At 35.3% G+C, this 24,622-nt stretch overlaps 1 protein-coding gene across 1 annotated transcript in view; it reads right to left on the bottom strand.

The window, feature by feature from the left end:
* The window catches only part of CNTNAP4 (contactin associated protein family member 4), a 263,240-nt gene that overhangs the window by 32,508 nt on the left and 206,110 nt on the right, over window positions 1-24,622 (bottom strand). Inside the window, exons 12-16 of the mRNA XM_075138182.1 lie at window positions 24,277-24,396; window positions 20,060-20,257; window positions 13,706-13,862; window positions 9,739-9,866; window positions 212-382 (exon numbers count right to left, since the gene is read on the bottom strand). Coding sequence (XP_074994283.1) covers window positions 212-382; window positions 9,739-9,866; window positions 13,706-13,862; window positions 20,060-20,257; window positions 24,277-24,396 — 774 coding nt within the window. The remainder of the gene's footprint in view (window positions 1-211; window positions 383-9,738; window positions 9,867-13,705; window positions 13,863-20,059; window positions 20,258-24,276; window positions 24,397-24,622) is intronic.

Here is a 24,622-nt window from a genome sequence, read left to right as displayed (position 1 = left end):
TTTGGGGGAATGGTAAAGCTCCAATAGCAGTAGTAACAGTAATAAAGTTAAAGAGCAATTTTAAAATATTGCCCCTTTAAGTTAATTCTAATTTAGTCCAACTGAAAGCTATAATAATAATAATAATAATAATAATAGTAATAATAATAATAGTAATAATAATAATAATAATATAACAACAACAACAACCACCGTCAGTCATGTTACTTACAGTGTAACTCTATCCTTATGAAGTCTTGAATTCCCAGGTTTTCTAAAAACACTCCTGAGGAAGAAGTAGTTTTAAAGAAAAAAGAGACATCTGCACTGAGCTCTCCATGGAAGGTGGGGAAATGCAGGTAGGACATCTCTGTGTTGAAGGATGCTGAATTCCAAAATGTTCCTGGTTGTCAAAATGAAAGATTAAGTGATAGATACAGTGTTATCTAATATTGCCAGTATAAGTTTTATAACTGATTAAACCAAGGAAAGTGCCCAGGTCTAGGAAGGGGTTGCAATGTTCAGGGAGTCTAGCTTCCACAGAAGCCTCCTCCTTAGCTTATAAAACAAAAAGTGGGAGTTCTTGGAGACACAGGAAAATGATTCAGCAAGAGTAATTAAGGTGCTCAGTTCAGACAACCAAAAACCTATTAATGGGAAATAAAATGCCTGGCATCTCAGCTAGACAGTCCATTAGGGTCTGATGTATCCTTTTATGAAGTAAATAAACATAGCAGCTTTGAATGAAGTAGTATACCTACATTAGCCAGTATAAACTCTATGACAGTTGTTATGTATATTTCTCACATAACAAGGAAAAGAGTCTTGTTATTGTTGTAGTCCAGTGAAGGTTTACCAGATATCACAAAAAAGGTAGGATACAGCTCCTAGTAATTACTGTGGAAAGAATTAACAAAAAAACAAAAAAAAAACCAAAAAAAACAACAACAAAAAAAGACAGTATCTTCTCCTTTAGTTGACTGCAGTTTAGAAATTCATATGCATCCAATGTAAGTCAGTTTTATTCAAAAAAAGGTTACAAGAGCAAACATAGATATTTGGCTTTGGTTTGTTTGGTTTGTTTTTTCTTTAAGCCGGTATTTAATCGTAATTTGTTAGATTTTGTTCTTGATTATTAAAAAGCTTATGTAAAATGTCTAATAACATCCTGTTCTAATAAGAACATAATCTACATTTATGGTGTTCAACTAGAAGTACCTTGTTTATTACTGCGGAATTCTTACAGTTGTATCTGTATTTCTTTATTAAGCTATATTGCTCTTTAAATGAAATGAGACATTCAGTACCTTCCTATCTAATTGAATAAGGCCATTGCACATTCTGCTGATAATGCTGTGATCTGGGTCTAAATACTATGCAAACCCATGATTTTTGCTCCAGGCACTCTCTGGTCTTGGGGAGTGGAGGGGGCGGGAAGAAAAAAAAAATTTGCAAATTTCTCTCTTATCTGCAAAATCAAACTCTCTGATACAGTGTACACAGAGGCCTGGTCCACAGCCCAGTGAAGTAAAGTCAAAGTCCTTTCACTCATTGCTCCTGACTTTTTAGCAGAGTTTTAATCAGGGTTTGGATCCTGCACCTAGAAAAGAAGCATGGCAGGGTATTCATACATATTCTGGCAGTAGCTTGCTGCGACACTCGCCGCCTGGGAGTACGGCCAGCCATCACAAGTTAGAGCAGCCATCAGGACAACTTTTACATGGTAGGGTAGAGCTGTGAACAGATGGCTCAGGCTGGGAGAGGAAAGCATAGCTTTGCACCTCACTCTCCTGTGCTGCCTGATAGGCTCCTCGGAGTTATCAACCTGTGCAAAGTGCCATCAGCCAAAGGCAGCAGCCTTACATATTGCGATTAGTTTTAAACCTGTGTTCCTCAACTGTTTCAGGTCATGACTTGCACAGAGCAAACCACCACAGTTATGACTCAAGTATATAACAGCTATTTAAAAAACAATGGGCTGGCTGATCCTAGTAATTCAAACACAATAGGAAGTTTAATACTAGTAATTTATACAAAATTGGTAAAACATTGCAAGTAATTAGAAGAGAGACAATAGCGGCAGTAACAGTCCAGTAGAGTAATGATACAATTAGCTTCAATGAAGCATTTGAATGACCTTTGTAAATCAGAATGGAGTCCTTGGGGGAGGGCAAGGATAGGAAGTTTTATTCTTCCTCTCTTAATTTCCTGTTTTCTCTTACCTAGCTGTTGTTTTTCTCAGCTCTGAAACTCGTGTGATTTATGAATGTTAAGCTACTGTATCAATAAAGAGGGTTAAATATAGATCTAGCAAAACTATATTACAAAGTATCTTATGCTGTTGTAAATCAGGGTGGGAAAATAATTTCTTCACTTTACAGTATCTGGCTCACAGTATCCTATTTAGTTTTCTGGAACTGCCAAACACCATGTAGTTAGGAAATCAATAATATTTAGCATTCTATCTGAGTAGTGAGAATGCAGTCTTTCTATGAGTAAAAAAAGAAGGTCTTGTTTGCTATAAATAAAACAGCAGCATATTTATATTGCAAAAAATACTTTAGTTTTTGGCATGCATCAACTACTCTTATCTTGAAATTGTAAAGTGAAAAAGGGACAAATGAGAACAAGACAGATAAACTAGCCATTTCAATGTTGCAAAGATAGTAAAAGTGACTCTCAAAACAATTGTGCAATTGCAAATTGTAGCACTCTTCAAGTTTTTAATCAAAACTGAAACCTGTTTGTTATTTGTATCAATTCTTTTCGATATCTCTAAGTGTTGCATCATTCATTCTCTCAGTGCGAAACTCCAGGATGGATAGTGAGTGCTGAGGCAGAGAAAATAAAGATCTTATGTTGCCGAACAATATTTTCTGCACTTATTTTTTTGACTAATCTTCCCTCTCCCCCAAACAAAACAAATCTCTAATTGACATGACACATAAAATCCTACCTCTTATGGATTGACATAGGTAAGGCACACTGCTGTTAATCTGGAGGTGCTAGTTGTGTTCTCAAAGCAGCTGTAGTCTTTGTGAAGATGTAGTCTTTGTGCCTTCCATCTTTCCCATATTCTCCCTCTTAGAGGGATTTTATGAAACACTCAAAAGGGACTGAGAAGGCTTACAGCATTCTCCTCTGTAAGAGCCACTTCTGGTCTCTGGTACATTGACAGGATTTTTGAATTTCACTGAAATGCTACTGTGATCAGATTATAAATGCATAGTAGTAGTAATGTAGAATGTTAGAATGTAATGTAGAAAGTGTGCTTATGATAAATTGTAGATCCTGTTAGCCTGTCTGAACGACGCTACTAGGTTATCTGATCTTAGTCAAACTACCAGTAGATAATCAGGATTTTGTCTGTTGCCTTTGGTCTGCTCCTCCCTATCTGGACTCTTAAACTGATCTTTAAATTATGTGATCATCTATTATTTGTATCCTAATGGTTTTGTTTGTTTGTTTGCTTTGTTTGGTTTTGGTATTGTTTTGTTTTGTTTTGTTTTGGGTGTGTGGATGTGGGCGTGTTTTGCTTTAGTCCTGTGCAAAACCAAACAGGAAATTCATCACTACCTATTACATATTTTAAATACACCTATTTCTCTCCATATTTGCCCAATATTTCTGTCAGTTTTGCTACATGCAAAAATTTCGCTTCATCCAGCACAGCAGGGAGGAGGCCAAAATTACTGAAAAGTGTGCAAATTGCTTCTTCTAAAGCTATCCTCCTAACCTTATGAAGTCTGACCAGCTGGCAACTGTTTTCCTCTGAGAATTTGTTGAGTTCAGCTGCCCCATCTGTATCACTACTTCCAGCTCCGCTACATTGCGGCTTATTATAAGATTCATAGATTAAAATACCAGAAGGGAAAACTGCGATCATCTAGTTTGACCTCTGATATGCCACAGACTGTATAAATTCCCTGAATCTATTCTTGTTTGAAAAAGAGCATTTATTCTAGGAAAAATATTCAATCAATTCAATTAAAAATTGCCCATTTATGGAAAATTCACAAATGTTCTTATTGTTAATTTTTATATATATATGTATGCACACATATTCAGCCCATTGGCCTAGTTTCAAATTCCGACCACTGGATCTTTTTCTGATTTTCTCTCCTGTTTTCAAGAACATTATTTGAAAGTTCTTACTCTGTGAAACTCTATTTAAGTCGAGCATATCACCTCAGATTTTGCCTGAGTTAAGCAAAAAGATTAAACTTAAGAGGCTTTCACTAAAAAACGCATCTCTTAACTCCTGCAATGCAATCCTTTCACCCTACATCCTTTTTATATAGTGTAAAACTGTAACTACAGACTTGTATTAACTTCTTGATTATGCAGGAAGCAGTAAAGAGGATCAAAATAATGTTGATTACACTGAGGTTAGGACAAAAATAAATTAATATTGTAAAGCTGAATAAGAGGAAGAAGTGAACACTCAGTACACAGGTACTTCCGTTATTAACAGTCAAAGACATGCTCTGATTTCTCAGGCCACTGCATATAGGTGAAACAGATTTTTTTGGCTAAACTTAGAAATTTACTGTGCTGCTTTAAGAAGGTATCACTTATGATCAGTTAATATAGTTGGTCTCTAAAATTATTATGTCTAAAGCTCACAATAGGTTTTTTGGTTTAAATGTTAAACTGGGAATTCACATTGAATAGATTATCTGCCTGCATTTACACCTGCTTGTACTATCATTTTGCAGTTGAATTTGTACGTTTCCTTTTTTCTTTTTTTTATTCAACCAAGTATGTGACACTCTCTCAAATATCTTACTAGACTCCAATTATCTCACCTCACCAGTATTGCCTTTATCACTACTGAAGTCCCTCAAAAGTTTGGTCAAATTTACTTTATATAAACTCATGCTGAATGATATATTATCTTTACATTGCATTGCACTATCTTTATATTATATTTTATTCAATTAAGATCTATATATTCAATTTTATTTTTGGGCCAAGTATCAATTGGATGCTGACAGATTATAATTACCTATTTATTACTTACAATTTTGGCACATTAGCTTTTTTCCAGTGTTCTGGATATATTTATATGTACTAATACTTATTGGAACTTCACAGTAATAAATCGGAGTATTTCTAGTCAGTTCTTGCAAGGAAAACAACAAAAAAAACCCTTGAATGGTGTGGTTTTTTAAAAGTCTACCCATACTAACTGACTCTTTTCATTAGATTTTAATCAACATCTGGCTTTTTTTTTAATAACAACAAAAATAATGGAGATGCCTCTTCCTTTTTTATGAAAACCATAGTATTTCTGTTTATTAATGGCCCAAAGGTTTCTTTTGTCCTCATATGCTTCAAAATCTTTCCTGTTACCCTACTCGGTTGATATAGGTTAACTTGAATCTTAATTTTCATTATATTTAGATATATTTTTCAATCTGATACCAGCAGTGTTGGCATACAATTTATTAGATATACTGTATTGTACAGCAGAACAGGGAACATAGAAATGAATAAGTAATATATTTTAAAGGTGACAGAAACAGGTGAGTGCTACTCATATGTATAAAGCTGAGTGTCACCAAATCCTATGGCCTAATTTCTCTAAATGGCCATATTCCTCTAGAATATCATTACTACTTTCATTGCACTTTGGCATCTTAGAAATATAGATAGCTAACTCTATCACAAATGCTGAGAAAAATCATTAATATCTGAATGGAATTTTATACGTAAAAACAACTACACTGGTATTACTTTTGCTATTATTTTTCTTATATTAGGTTACTCTTTCCTGCTTTGTTCCAGCAAATATAGTTTAGTTTTCTGTAAGTATCACACGTCATTGAAGAGAATCAATCCATGAAACCTAACATAAAGAAACCAAGTACAGTAATGCAATGTTAAATGAAAAAATGAATATAAAAAATGTGCAATGAAGAATAGGCAACTTCTGCTGGACTGCATTTGAGTTATGATACATGACTTCTAAGAAGTTCCTAATGAAGTAAATCTAACTTGGAAACTTAGTCAAGGGATTGCATGGTTTATGACAATTCAATTCAACTATCTATGGGTCTATTTTATTTTGCTGTGGGCATAAACAATTATTTTTATCTCTAAATAGATGTCCCAGAAGGAATATATTATTGATGCAATGAGAATTTGTGATCTTTTAGTTATGTATCATTTAACGAAGTACTAAGTGTATCACAAACACAAGTAAACTTTCTCCTCCACATTTTTATGTTGTACGCCAGTGAGTTATTCTGAAGAACTTATGTCTGTCAGAAAGAACAAACCTCATGTTTAATAAGATGATATCCCCCAAGAAGTAGAATTGTATAATTTAGTTTTAGAGAGTGACAAAACCAGAAATAAGTAATAATATCTCTGGAGAGTACTCAAAACACACTTGTGAATCCAAGAATATCTATTTTTCCTTGTTTGACAGCACTTCTAAGAAACGGGTGTTTGCTACTAGATATTTTTTGTGTTCTTCAGCTATCCAAAGGTGCAGAAGAAAATAAATGTCATTAAAAATGCTTCTAATTACACCTGCAACCTCAGACTAGGAAAAAATCTTAATGATGGTCTGCTTCCTTCCTGCAGCTTCAAAGTGCTAAATATGTTATTGCTGATCTTACAAAAGAGTTTAGACATACTTCACCGGTTTTGTCTAGTGTGAAACTGCTACAACTTATGACTTTTTACATTTTCTAGAAAACTGAACTTAAAGAAAATTTTCATTATAAAAACCACTGCTGATACATAAAGACCATTGCAAAAAATTCTGAGTCATACACTCAGTCATTTCCAGTATAATGATTAAAATAATAGAATAGAATAGAATAGAATAGAATATTTATTGTAATATATAATGTAATTATGTTGTATATGAGAAAAGGTATTGATACAATTTAATACAATATAAAATATATTGTATATATAGTCTATTATATGTGAGATATCCTATATTATATATTATTATACTATAAGATATATAGAATAATATAGTATGATAATGGTATAATATAGGTAATATATTATATACGATACATGATACACAATATATGGTACAGATATATAACATATTATATGATACTTCAATTATACATATTTTATTATATATTATCATACAAGTAATATTTTATTCAACACCTTGCACTTTGTTTTATGTCAAAATTCTATGATTTTACATTATTTTTTTCTTCAGAAATTCTGTGTTGTTTTCTCAAATTTTAGTCCCTACCTCCCTAAAAGCATGCCTCTCTTATTATCTTTGTCTTTATGATGTAAACAGCTGAGAAAAATTGCATTATTACTGCTCTTATTAAACAACTGAAGTTAATGTTCCTTTTCAAGGTTTTTGCTGTATTATTACCATTAACTGTTATATTCTGAAAGGTCTTTTCACGAAATTATTTCAGTCCGAAATTGTTTCCTGCTGAAGTCAAATTCTGTAATCTTGTTCTGACATTACAAAAATATTTCTCTGACATTCAGACTCTGACTTGTTGTGCTTGTAATCATGATATTTTAGAGTTCTCTATTGCAGCTTGTCTAGAAATACTGTGATCATTTTGCATCAGTGTGAAATTTTGCAGCAATTCAATTACTCAGACTAAGCAAACATCAAATAAAGGCAGGGAGGTCAATGGGTGTCAGAACTGTCTGCATGTTTTAATAATTCACCCGGGGAAGCTAGCGGGCTTCCATGTTTTAAGATTTGTGATAATTGGGGTCAGGTTATATAATTAATAGTAGTTGGGAACTTGGTGAGTAGTGAAATTGAAATTGTCCCCACTTATTACTACTGCACAAGCTGTAGATACTTCTGGTTCATCGCTGTCATTGTCCCCGGTTTCATTGTCCATGGTCACAAGGGAGGTCTGTGGCATCATAGGCTGTATGAGCATGGCCAGTCAATTGAGGGAGGTGGTTATCTCCCTCTATTCAACATTTGTAAGACAACATCTACACACTGCCTTGATTTTAGGTCCTCCAGTACAGGAAAAACATTGGTAAACAGTACTGTGTAAAGGGGAGGCCACCAGGATGTTCTGGAGCATTTTTCCTGCCCTTCAGGCTGAGACACCAAGGCCGGTTCAGCCTGGAGGAGGGACAGCTTTGTGGCAGACCTGACAGCAGCTCCTGAAATCTAAGGGGAAATCACCAAGAAGATGGAGCCAGGCTGTTTGCATTGGTGTATGGTGTGAGTATCAAAGACAATGGATGTAAGTTGAAACAACAGAGTTTCAGGCTTGGTCTAAGTAAAAAGAAATTCTCAATGAGGACAGTCAAGCAGCAGAGCAGGCTGCCGGGAGAAGCAGTGTGGGGTCCATCCTTGGGGGCTTCAAGCCCCAATTTGACAAAGCCCTGAGAGACCTGGTCTGAGCTCACGGCGGATGCTGCTGCAAGCAGGACACCTCCTTAGGTCCTTTCCACTCTCAATTATACCATAATCCTATACCATAACCCCATGATTTAACAGTTCTTTGATAGGTTGGATAAATGATCAGTTCACAATCAGATGTCAGACAAGTGAAAAGGAAGTACCCAACAAGTCTTTTTTCATGTCTTATAAATTTTCGTAAGAAAATTAGAATGCATTGCTATAACACACATCTGTTAATAAATCTTCCAGGCATAATTACCCTGACAAGTCACAGGAATGAAAGCAGAGATGACATAAAAATAAATACATGTTAATTTATATTTATTTATCTTTTCAGTCTCCTGAGTGAGCCTAAAAGTATAGAGCTGTACTTCTTTACCAGTATTCATTTCCTTTTATTCATAAAGACTGAAGAAATTTGAAAAACAAGCACAACATCATATGATGGAGGAGGAAAATCACATAATGAATTAAAATTGTAATTTTTAATTATTTAAAACAATAGTGAAGTTCATGAAAACTCATAGGGTAGCATCTGATGTAAAGAAATTAAACTTATTAAATATTTTAATCCCTTACTCAAATGTAGACAAAATCGTGCCCATTCAACTCTTCAGTTAAGATCTTTAAGATAATCTATAGCATTGTTTCTCCTGACTTTTGGTTATAAACAGCAGTAGCGATAGAATTTTGTGCAATATTTTACTTTTTAATATAAACCAAATCTGTTTTCTTTGCCAATCTTTGCCAAGATGGAAATTAATGAAATCAGAAATGTCATCACAAATCTTCAATAAGGTATCAGTTTTGCTTCAGTCGTCTTATTACCTTTAAATGTTTTCTTCACATATTTTTCTGGTTACTACATACATATTCAGGATGTACAAGCTTTATGTTTTGAATTACTGTATAGCTTTCTAAATTCTAAATTCTTATATGGAGTTGAAATTTTGCTCATAGATATTGCATATACTGGATTAATCTCCCATAGTATAGTTTTCCTAGTTGCACAAATACTCGGAGGATTTAATATGCGTAATGTTTGGTGATGGAGGCATGAATATCTAGTGAAGGGTATGTTTCTCCCAAGATATGGTAATCTGTTATGAATTCCCCTTCGTGTAATGCTTTATTCATAACGTAATTCAAATTGCATAAAAACACTGGACTTTGTACTCAGAATACTATACTAACTATTTCTGTCTTCACTATTGATGTGTATCATCAAAAATATATCTTTACAATTCTACCCTCGTTTGCACTGGACCATGGCTTTTTGTCTTTTTCCTTTTTAATTTATAAAATAACTGTTTAGCAAACAACATTTATTGCAGTCAAAACCCACTGTTACTCAGCAAACCTCTGCAGCTGTTACTTACTGTCACCATGGCAAAGCAAAGGCCCCAATTTGTAAGCTGCTTCAGAATTCGGTCTGTCAGTATCTGTGATCACAATTTCAGTTACTGGTAGATGCTCCTTGTAGGACAGGAATCCAGTATCATTAGTCCTGAAAAGTAAAATGAAAGCCACAGCTCTCTTAAATGTTTCTGATAAACATTTCATTATCATTGACACATTGCTGGGGAAAAGGAAAGAATTAAATTATGAAAAAAAGTGCTGCATAACTCTATGGGTAATACAAGCAACTGTGAATGCAACCGTATGCTTTGGTATTGATATTGTGATCATTTGACAGGACTGGAACAATTTCATGTGAAGTGGGCAGTTTTATGGTTGTGTTTGTCTGCATAACCGTGAGAAAACTCTTTTTGACACAAATGGGTACCTAACTGGCTGCCTAAGTGTCGTGGTTTAACCCCAGCCGGCAACTAAGCACCACACAGCCTCTTGCTCACTCCCCCCCAGTGGGATGGGGGAGAGAACCAGAAGAGTAAAAGTGAGAAAACTCATGGGTTGAGATAAAGACTGTTTAATAGATAAAGTAAAAGCCGCGCACGCAAGCAAAGCAAAACAAGGAATTCATTCTCTACTTCCCATCGGCAGGCAGGTGTTCAGCCATCTCCAGGAAAGCAGGACTCCATAACGTGTAACAGTTACTTGGGAAGACAAATGTCATCACTCCGAACGTCCCCCTGCTTCCTTCTTTTTCCCCCAGCTTTATATGCTGAGCATGACATCATATGGTATGGAATACCCCTTTGGTCAGTTGGAGTCAGCTGTCCCAGCTGTGTCCCCTCCCAACTTCTTGTGCACCCCCAAACTACTCATTGGTGGGGTGATGTGAGAAGCAGTAAAGGTCTTAACACTCTGTAAGCACTGCTCAGCAGTAACTAAAACATCTCTGTATTATCAACACTTTTTCCAGCACAAATCCAAAACACAGCCCCATACTAGCTACTATGAAGAAAATTAACTCTACCCCAGCCAAAACAAGCACACTAAGCTAATATATTTGCCCATTTCAGTAATTTTATGTTGCTGAGGACATACTGTATCTATAATGGCCTGTCTCTTCATTATGGAATATTAAATGGCTTAGCATAACTTCCAAGTAAGTCTAATGTTTTTTTTTCCTTTTTCACTTTGACAAAAGTTAAAAAAAATCAAACAGAAAAATACGAAGTCATGCTGAGTGTACAGGAAAAGCAGCATATGCTACAAATATATAACTCGCAGAAAAGGAAATATGCAACCTAACACTCAGAGCACACACCCAGTACTCATAATCTTAGACAAAATTCCTTGTTTAAAATCTTTGTTAACTTAGTGTCAGAACTGAATTTCTAAATTTCATAAGCACCAGTTTTGGCCCTAAAATTGCTTCCCCTGAACCCATGGAAATATTCAATCACTGAGGACCATTCTGGAAAATTCAATCTGTCCATTCAATCCTTTTATAGTTATATCTTCCCTTTAACGGGCAAAGCAAATAGCTCAGAGACAACAGTACAAACTCAGAGAGGGGAGGCAACCTGGAACTCACACTGCTCAGAGATTAAACACGAGACACAAACCTCAGCAAGCAAGCCATGTTTCTCTGGAACGTGGTTGGTGTTAGCAACCCCCTTTCTCAGTACACCATGCACTGGGTCTGAGACAACGGGAAGAGATTCCATCCTTGTGCTGAATGAATTTTGTGATTTTTTCTCCCCTCCTCCCTCCCTTTACTAACATCACCATCTTTCCCCTGTATACAATTTCTATTTGTCTGTCTTGGAGCACAGTACACACAAATGTACATTTTTTTTCAGGAAAGTTTTTATCTTAAGTGCGAAATGCAAAACATTTTTTAAAAAATGTTAATTTTTAATGAGGTGAGATATTGCAGACTTCTAATTTAGAACTGGAAAAAAACCTCAAAACACAAAAAAAGGTGTTTGCTTCAGTAAAACTATGCTGCAAATAAAGGGAAACTGATTAGAAAGTAGCTTACCTCTTCTGCAGAGAGGATTTGCATTTTTGTAGATCTTTAGGAACAGATTTTTTTTAAAAATATCTTTTTTGTTTTAGACTTTTAGAGACTTAAAGATTTTGATTAGTCAAACAAGGAATTTTAGAGCTAAATCTATGTCCAATCTATGACAGAAGATAGATTTCACTATGAAAATAGAATGTTAAAACCATATTTTCAAAACCATACTGTGTCTAACCCTGGTTTTCTGTGCCCAGAAAGCATCTCAAACAAGCATGGCGTCTATCTACTTTTTTTGCCCTATGAACAGTATTGAGTCAACTGATTCAAACCAGTACTCTCTACGGAACTAAATGTAACATGAAGCACAACTACCAAAATAAGTGTAAACATAGCCTTCATAACATTGGAGTTATTGGAATAAGTCTCTACTCAAAATGAAAATTAAAGTGTCAAAAGTGGATACATACAGAAATATAAACCAGGAGTCATTATATTTTCAATGTAATACACTCAACAACATATGTAATTTACTCAAAGTGGTTATGGTGAAGACATGCATGTCATCCTCTATCTACTTTATTTTCAAGTATATTACCATTATAAATTAATATATATATGTGAGCATGGATTAAATGAATGACAAAACTGAGCAAGAATGTATTACATATACTAGCAACAACTCAAAATCCTGTCTCAAAATGTGTTCATCTTTTAATACTTATTTTGCTGTTGGGAATCAAAGATTGATTGTATTTTTGTACAGCACAATAATAGGGAAATTCCTAGTGTTCTGTGTATTTGTTTAATCTCTTTATTGGAATGAGCACAGCACATACCACTCTGTGAGTTTTACTGCAGATGCAAATTCTTTCCCTATAGAAACTTTTGAAGCTTGTGAAGAATTCTTGTGTTCTTTGAAGAAGCTTGTGTTCTTTGACTAACCCTTTGTTGTATTTTCATTACTGTATCTGCTGAGTTCCCTGCTCTGATGAGAGAATAAACATTTTCCAACCAAATTCACTAGTTGTTCCTTTAAAGTAAGGGTGGATATCTAGCTTGAGGAGAAAATAATGTATTGCTTCATTTTGTACACATAAACTAAGGAACACATACTGTTCCTTAGTACATTACTTACCATTTTCTACGTTCAAAAAACAGATGTTGATACATTTATTAACATGCATATATTAACCTACTCACTGAATCAGATTTATATAAGTTAGATATGATTTGCAAATTTAAAAGCTTAAAAGTTTCTTCAACAGAAAAACTTTCATTTGAAAAGTCCCTGCCTGCTTTATAAAGTCCTATACTGGACTGGAGTTATTGTTGAGAAAGTTGTATCTGATCCTCTTAAGTAGAAAGTCAGGTTCAGGTTTTACATTGTAACAGGAACTCATCTCTTCCACTTGTACTTGAAATTCTCTGATGTGCAAGATCTACGTTTTAGAAAACCTTCTACCCTTAGAATAGGATTCCATATGAGTGCTTTGCTTTGCTGATAGCAAGGGTGTCCAATTTTAATTATTTAAGTTGTAGATGACAAAAAAGGGGTAAAAAGTCTAAACTTAACAATGTAGTTTAAAATTATGATAAAAATTAACTTACTTTTTCCAGAACCTTTTATTTTAGCTTTAATTACTTTCAGTATTCTAAAACTAATAACTGAAATTGTACTAAAGACCAGAGGTAATGTCCTAATACGTAACATGCCATATACTACAAAAGTAGAAAGTATCTGTATAAAATTAAACTCTCCCCAGAATTCAGAGTGAAAGAATTAGCAATAATACTTTATCTATGTAGTTATAATTTTGTGAGAAAATGCATTCTATATCAAAGAAACAGGTGACACTATGGTAATACAAATTTACAACAGCCTTGATGTTCTAAATGTGTTAAGGCCTGTATATTTTCTTTATTTATTTTCCAGGAAAAAGTATTGTGAATAAGCAACAGTAAAAAGTCACCATTCATCTCTGTCCGCATCACAGTTGCAGTAATGCTGGGGATCAATGCAGCTCCCCTCTAATCCACAAGCACATTTTTGTACAGCAGGCAAGGAACCTCCCCAGTAAGTCTGTGTTTCATTGGTTCTTCCAATCCACCAGCTCAGTGGCATCCCATCTAAAAGGTAGGTTAGAGAAAATCAGTGCCCAGTCTTGTCTCCTACTTCTCCCAGTTTTTCTCATCCAAACAAGTTTCCAAAGGTTAAGCAGAGAAAAATCACCCCTCAAATCTAAAAACTTTAAACAACAATTGGAAAAAAAAAATTACTACCTTTACTTGATAAGTAATTATTCATTTTAGTACTTCATTATCACGTATTAAATGATTGTCACAGGTTTTTGCTTGCATTAGTGGAAAAGGGAACTCACAGTCCCTAGCTCAGCCAGCCATGATATTAGAATCATTTATCTTAAGCAGGCTATTTATATAATTCATTTTAAAATGGTCCATGAAAAAGGAGATACCATCGCCCTAAAAATCCAGGTAGTTTTTATTCCCAAGTAAAGATCAATTTCAGATCATGGAACTACCAGCAATAGAACGAGAAGAGTTACAGAAAAGCAATGCAGAAATGGTCTCATCCCACTACCAAGAGTACTACAGGATACTACTATCCATATCTGTGATGAACATTAAGCAGCTGAATAGTGGTGTTAATCAGAAATGCCCAAAGATAGCTGTTAGGTCACGGGCAGCGGATTCAGAATTTATATATTCAGAGACAGCAGAAATCATGTTAATGGTGCTCCCATAAGCAAGTTGATGTATCTGGTGAGCAGAAGTGAGGTTTCCCAGGACTATTACATCTCTGTTGATATTGTTTGTAGCAAAATGATAAAACTGGATGTTTCCTTAATGTTACAGTACTGCAGATTAAGCTTAAAGTTGCTGCCAAGAAAGCACAGCAACAGAAAATATATACAGTACAGATAATAGCTAAAAGATCTGAAGCGTAAAGATAAACCATCTCAAATGAGAAGGAAAAGGGGTGATGCAATGCAAGAAAGTCAAGGCATGAGAATAAATCAAGTACTATTAAATTATAAAGTTTCTTATAGTGGCACTTCTTTTTGCTCCTGTTGGAGCTCCAAGCAGCAGGCCCCCGCAATGAAGCTGGAATTTATCCTAATCTCAACTTTACTTACAACTGCCACTGCTTATTAAACCTCACTGTTAGATAAGACCTCTGTTACGCTGACAATCTCTTAGATCGTAAACATATTGACTGCATTCATTACCACACAACTGTCGGCCCAGCAGGCCAAAAGACAGTGTGAGCAGTTTCTGGAAGAGTCAGACTTGCATAATGGCATCAACATCCAATATCAGTGTTTGTGTTTGCAAGCCATCACAGGAGGAAGAAAACCTAGAGACAGTTTAATAATTTATCAGACAACACTTTAAAAAGCTTCCAACAACTAAGACTGTAAAAAGCAGAATATTTTTGCTATTTCAACAGCATGCCTTAGCTTTATATTGTAGTAATGAATTAATATTCCCAGTCTTTAGCTAAGGACATTGGGGTATGTTTAAAAGCTGGTCTCCGTTATTTATTCACGCAGGAGGGTGAGGAGAGAGTATTTACTGAAATGTTGCAAGTTCATACTGATTAGCCCAGATTGTTATCCCTGCTTTGGCAGAAAATATTGCCTAAGCAAAATAAAGCTATTAATTAAAATGGCTAGAGATTTCTTCATAATGATCACATAAATGTTTTAACAGGTGACTTCTTTAATGAGATCATTTGCAAATGCTATCCAGGCTGATTGAATACAATGTATTTTTAAAACACAGTCAGCTAAGAATTACCTCGTGGACTGCATGTTCCAAAAAATATTTCATGTGACCATCATCAAATTTTGTACTTGTCAGGCATAGTTAGTGGAAATTAACGATAGCAGAAGTGGGAGGGATTAAATTGTGTAGGCAACTTGATAATGTACTTATTTGCATTTCAAATTCTGATATTTCATAGTGCTCGTAATAAATGAAACACAACAAACTTATTTCAGTAAAATGTTGTTTGAATTTTGTTTCCATGTCAGGTATGCTTCAGTTATTAGCTATGTGTGATTGATTGTTTTTTGTTTGTTTATTTTGTAATTCTGACTATAAAATCATCCAAAGAAACATGCATAAAGTCAGCAAGCAAATACAGCAAGCAAATACATAAAGGTGATCTTAAACAGGAAAACTCAGTGAAGACTATCTTCAGAATAGACGAAGTAGCAACTAAGTCAGTAAGTCCAAAATTTCAAATTAGATCACCTTACCTTCTGAAACTTCCCTCAAATTTTTAAATCATTTGTATTCCAAACAGAATTCTTATTTGGCTCTCTGAGATCTTTTAAATAGGCTGAGCATCCTATAAAATTTAACTATAATTCACACTTATATCTGCAATGTACTTACAAAGATTTCTAATGAAACTTCTAAAGTTTATGGTACTATGTCACACTGAGACACTAAAAGTTAGAATGCATACCTGTTGGAGCAAGCTGGAAATCATATGTTTCACTTAAAAATAGGTGAGAAATATATTTCCAAAGCTCTCAAAAATACAGAACAAGATTTTTCAGTAATAGTTTGAAATCTGAAATTACTACTCTTCAGAGAGAACAAGTAATATGTTCTGTCTTGTCTTCATACTTTTCAATGGAAAGATACATCTTGAAGAAAAAAGACAGGAAAACAAGAGATCCCTAATTCCTCTTTTTTTCCCCAGCTCTCTGATATCCAGGAGATAAAAGAAAGAAGTATTTCATGGGGTGGCATGACCTTAATATTTTTGAAAAATACTAGAATTCTCCCTTTCCATGATATCAGCAAGTTCTAAATTTATATTTGTAGAAAGAAAAATATGATAAATTGGAGGATATTTGAAAAACTTACTCTCACAACCTCAGATACAAAAGCCCAATGGTTATATTTTGTTGTGTTCAAAGACTAAAAATATTTACCAGACTAAAAATATTTACCAAACTAAAAATATTTTAGAATATGTTTACAATACACTGACTGTTGTCAGTTTAGATGCATCCCAGTTTTAACTAGGGCTTATCTAGGCATTGCCAGTTTTGCTTAACTGTAGATGGCTTGACTGCTTCTAAGACTGTACAGATGTCTTTGAGAAAGCAGTACTGATGTGGTTAATTTTGTAAATAGCTCTGCGTTACAGTACTGTGCTGAGCTAGATATCTGGCCTGCACAATTTAAAGGTGATTCAGTCAGGTTTTCTTTAGCTGCAGTGATCACTGTGTAAATATAACCCTAATCTTACACCACTTATCAGATATGTTGGATGCTTATATGCACCAAGACTTTGGAAGGAGTGGCTGATATTCCAGAGGGTCATGCTGCTATCCAGAGGGACTTTGACAGGATGAAGATAATGGGCTGATAGGAATGTCATGAAGTTCAACAGGGGAGGAACAGCCAGAGGCAGCAATATATGCTGGGGGCTACTCAGCTGGAAAGCAGTTTGCTAAAAGAGGGCCTGGGGGTCCTGGCAGACACAAGGTTGAATGTGAGCCAACAATGTGCCCTTGCTGCAAAGAAGGCTAATGGTATCCTGGGCTGCATTAGGAGATTGAGGTGTTGCCAGCAGATTGAGGGAGGTGATTCTTCCCCTCCCTCCGCACAGGTGAGGCCACACCTGGGAAATTGTGTGACCAGTTCTGGGCTCCCCATTACAAAAGAAAGATGGTAATACTAATGAGAGTCCAAAGAAGGGCCACGGATGTGATTAAGGGACTGAAGCATCTCCTATGAGAAAAAGATGGGAGAGCAGGAACTGTTTAGCCTGGAAAACAGAAGGTTCAGGAAGATCTTATCAATGTATATAAATACCTGAAGGGAGGATGTAAAGACTTCTGAGACAGGCTCTTTCTAGTGGTGCCCAGTGACAGGACAAGAGGCAGTGGGCACAAACTGATACATGGGACGTTTTTCCTGAACATCAAGAAACACTTTTTCACTGTGAGGGTGACTGAGCACTGGCACAGGTTACCCAGAGAGATTGTAGAGTCTCCATCCCTGGAGACATCCAAAAGCCGTCTGGACATGGTCCTGGACAACTGACTCTAGGTGGCCCTGCTTGAGCAGGGGCATTGGACCAGATGACCTCTAGACATCCCTTCCAACCTCAGCCACTCAGTGATTTGTGATTCTGTGATTCTAAGACTGTATAAAACTCATACTCTTTGCTGCTGCTGTGGTTCAGATGCTGAAAACAACATCTATGTCAGTGAATACTCTAGGTGCACTGATCACTGAGTTCCCTGAAAAAAAGTACCAGCACATATATTTTGAAAAAAACCCCACTTTTTTCCTTCTCCTTGTAGGTGAGACCTAGCCCTTCAAAAACACAGAGCCATCTATATCTACAAAGGGGCATCTGCTTCTTCTCCCAGGAACTTTATCTGTTTTTACTGTTACTGTGACTGAACGGGTCAAAGAGGATCTGTCCTTATGAAGTCAGTCATCCACCATGGTCACTACCCTTGAACTGAAAAAGGGCAGATCTAAATCCCGGAATGTAAAAATCTGAATTTTATTTTAAGGAAGTGATTTAATTAAGAATGTTAGAAAAGATAAGGCAAAGATAATACATCCTCTAAACAGTTACAGAAGTGTGGCTCTGGCTGCTTTCAAACAAAAAGGGAAACATAAACCCTAACTCTCTTTAATAAGTGTAGTTATTTCATCCCTATATTACAAAACTCAGCGTTGTCTTTTTTAAGCAACCTCACTGCAGAAGCCAAGACTGACCGTCACTAGATCCTAGCTTTCTTTTAACTCAGAGCTCTCTCTTTCAGAAAAGACTAAAGCCCACTCTTCAGAGGAATGGCAAGTTGCATTTGGTACAGTCCGTGTTAGTGTTTAAACAAAGAATGATTTTAGAAAATCTGTAGAATTCACAAATAACTTTCCCTTGCCTATTTACTCCTAGCATTCAAAACTCTAAATTTTAGATGGTTTAGTGCAAATTGACTGATTGCACTCTTTCAGCTTTCTAGAGAAGCCTCCATTTCTGTGCAAACTCATTGGATCACAAAAAAAAAAAAAAAATTTCTGCTTGCCTGGGTCTTTCCCTCTCTTCTTCTCTGACCTAAATTTTTTCATGGTTTCCAGCTTGATCACTCTGCTGAAACTGGTGAGTTAAGAAGGTGGGGTTTATTGTTGTTTTTTTTGTTTTCACTTAATCTCTGTGACAGTTAATAGCCAAAAGATATGAAATACCTGGACAGCACAGTCTTGAAACCCTCTGCTTGGTGTAAACCAGACTTTTGAACATCTAACCATAACTTTAATTTGGAGTCCATAGGTAAAAAGGAGACTCAGTGGGACATCTTAAGCGGTAGGTTCACCTTTTAAGCTGCGGAGAATTTTTCGAGCAGATAGTCGGCCTAAAGTGAATTCTAGTCTAAGAAGTCCAGTGATGTCCATGACATAATTAAGGAGAAAGAATACGTAATGAAAGAGTTTAGAGACAGAACCAGAGACTATTGCACTCAGAGGCCTGCTCTCTGCTTAGTAGGAAAGAATGCCAAGAAATCAAATTGAGTAGTTTCAGAGTTTCTGGTGGACACTTAGTTTTTCAAAACACAGTAAATAATGACATTTTTACTTCCACATTATTTGGAGTACTTGGATTGGATTTTCATGGTAAAGTCTGTTAACAGCAGCTCTGTGTCAGAGAGAGTTAAGATTTAAGTAGACTACATAACTTCATTTTTCTTTAAGTACATCAGAGGATCTCCATTAATTTTTCTCTTAAAACAATTATATGTTTGTCAATAATTCACATTTTAACTATTGCTTTTTTTTACGAATGCTTATATTGGACAGTGCAAATATAATGTTATCGATGTCTTTTGTCAAGCACTCACAATATGCACATTAAGTGTTCAAAAACACTCAGCGATAAACTTTTGCTGATATCTATGCAGTAATTTGTGTTCTTTTAAGGAGATATTTCCTCAGTAATTCCTTCATTAAAATTTAAAAATCCCTGGAAGGCAGATGAACAGGAGCTCTGTTAATAATAATTTCTGTTAATTTAAAAGACTTATGAGAGAACTTAACTTTGAGAGCACTTAATAATGTGAAAGAAGATCATTATAAACTGACATTTGTGTTTTCCTGGTTCAAATATCTCTTGGAAACTTACATGAATTTGAGTATTAGATATTTGAAGTAGTTCAAACTCCATAGTAGCAAAATGCCATAACCTTGATAGAAATAAATACCTTTAGTAGCCAGTAAAATAAAATGTACTATGCAACATAATAAGTTTTGTCTGCTTTACTTACCTGGCTTATCTAAAAGCCTTGACTTTTTGCAGTGGTAAGCAAGCTCCTGTTCACAGTGCTCTGCATGGTTAATTGTAGCCTGAAGCTGGTCTAGGCTGGCAGAGTACTTGAAAAACACAGTATGGGGGTTCTCTCGATTAGCACTTTTGACTCTGGTTAGGTTGGTGTTGTTATGCTGTATAATTGTCCACGTTGTATCTTTCAAAACACATGTGAAAAGTAATAAAGAATGAGAAGTAGTTGCATAAGTTGGTAATGGAAAGGGAATGTATAATGAAATCAACCAAACTTTAAGGTGACTTCTTTGATCACAAAAAGTGCTTCGGGGCATATGAAACAGAGACATAAATCACTGAGCAAAACTGAAAACAATTATTAATTGTTTCTATTTATAAGTAGATTATCATACCGTGACTGTAACAGGTATTCAGCTTGTTATGATTATTGAATAAGGAAAGAGTAAGTGACAACACCCAAATAATTGTCTCTGAAATAAGATATAGTTTATTTGGTAAAGTGCAATGAAAGAATAGAAATAAATAATACTTACTATTGTTACTTTTCCCAGGCTTAAATTGTTTATAAAACAACATTAATTTCTGTCCTAGTTTCTAGCTACACTACATATATTGCTATAATTTGAATTAATTTATTCTGTGTGAGAAAATGGCCTACGACTTTTTTCTATTATACAAAGAAACAAAAATATCTTGCAAATACTGCATTTACTATCAGATTACATGAAGGTGAGTTATTCTAACCATCTAAAATCAAATAGTAGTCATTATCTGAAGTACTAATCAAAACCTGTATTTAGTCAGGGACAAAGAATCACAGCTTCCAAAGTTCAATAGAAAGTTGCTTCCAAACACCTGATGTAATATTAATTTATGGTGACCACTATGGTATGCCCACTTGACTTGGTACTATAATATGATGAAGTACTAGTTGAGAACTGAGAGCTGCATTTCCCTAAAAAACACATTCTGCTCTTAAGTTGACTTTTAGCTCAGATACTGCTGGGTAAGGCAGCTACGTATTTCATTGCATTGTGTAGAGAGGCCTTATGATTTATGCAAAATATTGCCAAAATATTTATTCCAGAAGCAATTGAACTGTGCCTGCAAGATTTTTTTTTTCCATGAATCACTAGTAAATATTCAGTACTCCAAACATTTTTTCTAGAAAAATATGTTGCGAAGTAATGCTCTTGTAATAAATGAGCAGAAAAGACTTGCATATAAATATACATATAATTCAAATGGTTGAATAATAAACAATATATTGCACGTTTATGAAAGGCATATGCTAAGATGTGCAGTCTGCTGTGAAACAGACTTTCTCCAACTTGGAGCCATGTTGCTTACACTAAGCGTTAAAGCAGTTCAATAGTTTTCCAGCTATATTGATACTTCACAAATATTCTTTCATTAAAAGTCTTCTTTTAACTTCCTACAGCAATTATGGAAAGCATTTTTAATTGTAAAAACTTACTACAATGCAAAACCACACAGATAAAGAACAAAAACTGATGTTACAACACTTACCTGAAGGCATCACTTTAAAAGCTACTAAAGGCCATAGGCTAAGTACTATGTATTTACTTCGAGATTAGAAAAATAATTTTCCTGTACACTGAGACATAAGAAGGATGAAACTGGCTGGCAACATAGCACAGGAATGCATTGGTCACTCTTTCCTATAGTTTGCATATAAGGAAAAGTAACATCAGACACTCTGCTTGGGACTACAGACATTACTCCCTCTATGTTCTTCGAAATATAAATTGCCCTAAATTTTGGTGGCTGATAAAGGCTCAATGATTCTTCTGTTCTGTACTTTTGCCAAGCCCCCTCACCTATGAATAGGGAAGCACTTGAGCTTATTCTGTTTCAACTTCCACTTGCAAAGCCTGTAACAGTCTGACCCCCATGACTAAAATTCACTTCAAGGTAGAGCTGAGCAGGCTCCCAGTTAAAGCCAGTCTGCGTCAGTTAAGTCAAGTTTACATTCATGTTCACTGTATTCTTGTATCTTAATGGCCAATGTAGTTTGAGTAGATATGAGAAATATTATTTTTTCTAATTTGTACTATTGATGATAATATTTCTGACGTTCGAATTGTTGTATTTCTGACTATTTAACAGTTGTATTTTATTTCATTAGCTTCCTACAGGCCACACATGGCTGACATTATAAGATATTTATAGAGGAAAGAACTCATGGTCACTTAAAGGACAAGCATTCATCGGAAAACCTAAAGGAAATATCAAGGTGAGACGTCTATTCAAAAAATATTATATTAAAAGGAGTCTATTTATGCAACTTTTTTATCATTGCTTACCAGTTTTTGGTTAAATTATAAAATTTTATTAAGTACGTGCTCATGGTGTGAAAAAGCAGATGGCTGGAAATATAGCAAACTTAGATTTCTTTTTGTACATGCACATTCACGCAGACACAAATATATCTAAAGGCCATGCTGAACATAAAAATTAAGACAAACAGGTCAGCTATCAGACTCATTGTCACACTCCCAAATTTACAAAGAAAAAGAAAAGCACTGCAAAGTTTGGTTATCTTAACGGCAGTGTGGACTTTTCATTCTGAAACTGACCTCCAAGAATAAAACCAGGGAAAGGCACCTCCCTCCCAGCTGCCTGAAAATAGAGCCCCATGAATGTCAAAGACAAGGCTGTGCTGTAAGAAATGTGGGCATCTGCCTTCCCTGCCTCTGGTGGGAAAAGGGAATACCAGCCATGAGAAAACGGGGAACAAAACAAATATAGAAGATTCATCCTGTCAGGCTGCATCTCGAGATGAAGAACTCATCAATGAGGTTTGCTTAATGTGGTGAATAAGGAGTGACTGAGGAAAACAGTAACAGCTGTTCATGGACACACAAGGATAAATCAGACACTACACTGTACCTTGGAGGGTTATACCCACTTAAAAAAAACTGTCATCTTTTCTGCCATGATTCTTTGGTCTCTTTTAGGCTCATAGGACACTGGGATATTTCTTTTTAAGGGCCTGTGTCAATCTGAAGTGTGTCCACTGTGAGCTAGCACAGTTCACTGTAGAAGTCAAAGTCAGGATCTGACATGGTGAGACTAGTTAATTTGCATAGACTGATTGAAATGATAAGAATTCTATTATTTCAACAAGTATAATAAGTATTCTTTAGATCACTGTGAAAATCAACAAATGCCAGTGGCAGACAGGGTCCTGTCAGTTTCTCAAGAAATGGACGTGACCACAAATTGTTTACAGATCAACATCAAAAGCTTATGATAAGGTTTCTAAGTCAAGTTCTCAACGCTTAGGACACACCTCAGCCAAATTCAACTACAGCTTATTCATATAGTTTTTTTAAACAGTTATAACTGCGTAAAAATATATTTTTGTCACATAAACCAAAAAAGTGTTTCTATCACTTTGGCTGGAAAGCAAGTAAAATAAATAGAGGCTAAGTAAAAATAAAAAGAAACAGCCACAAATAAAACAATAATAAATTTCAAAAAGGCATTTAAATGTAAGCTTCATTGAAAGGACATATACCAATAGGCATACTCAGACAACATCATCTGATTTGTTAAAAAGCAGACTGACAACAAACTGATATCTAAAACTTCTAGTGATATAAATGATCAGGTTCAAAGAACAGGGTGCAGAAGAGGAGGCAGGTTGCCTGAAAGTGAGGCTGCGAGAATCCCACTGCTTGCATTTGCATTCTCCAAAAGATCTACTTGCAGTTTGAAAAATGAAGGTTAATGTCTATATTCCTCATAACAAAGGCCAGTTCTGAATTACAATTTTTCAGAAGGCTACCGGGAAATACAAGTAATTTTCTCATACAACATAACTTATTTCTCATTTCCTTAAATGTCCTCAAGAGGCTGTAACTTCAATGAAAACAAAGCTGCTCCCCAAAAATGAACTAGTATGACATTGTCTCCATATGGAACACATATCCCATTTATGCAAAGCAGCACAGGAACATAGTGTTAGCTTCACAGCCTGAATCCTTTTATTATTCTAATTTCTCTGCCTAATTCTTTGCCCAGTATTCTGAGCTAAGGGGTCACCTTTATTTTGTTGTGTGTATACACATTAAATTTAGGAGCTACAGAGGCTTCTTACTTGGTAACTCATGTTTCAATATAATAAGCATGCATACAGGCCCAGCTGTGAGTTAAGGAAGTTTATCACCTCACCTGTCATATTACAGTATACAAGAAACGGTCCCAAGGGGCCACTTCCATCCGAATCAATATTGTAAAAACCTGAAGTGTTCCCTCTGTGCTTATAGGCTTCACATGATTGTTCATAGATGGCTGTAAAAGAACACATTTCATCATAAATGTAATGGCATAATTTTACATTTTATTCAGGGAATTAAAAAAAAAAGTGCATGGAGACTGTCAATGGGGAAAAGAAGTTGTGTGCTAAAGAATACAGAAAAAATCACAAAATCAAAACTATACTTTCATTTGAATTTGTGAAGTGCGCTCGGTTTTATCTATTGGGGAGATCACAAGGGCCATTTTCAAGAATTTTCTT

Source organism: Calonectris borealis, chromosome Z (assembly GCF_964195595.1).
Source record: "Calonectris borealis chromosome Z, bCalBor7.hap1.2, whole genome shotgun sequence".
Classification (NCBI taxonomy): domain Eukaryota; kingdom Metazoa; phylum Chordata; class Aves; order Procellariiformes; family Procellariidae; genus Calonectris; species Calonectris borealis.
Note: the sequence above shows the minus strand (reverse complement) of the source record. Positions and strands in the feature narration are given on the sequence as shown.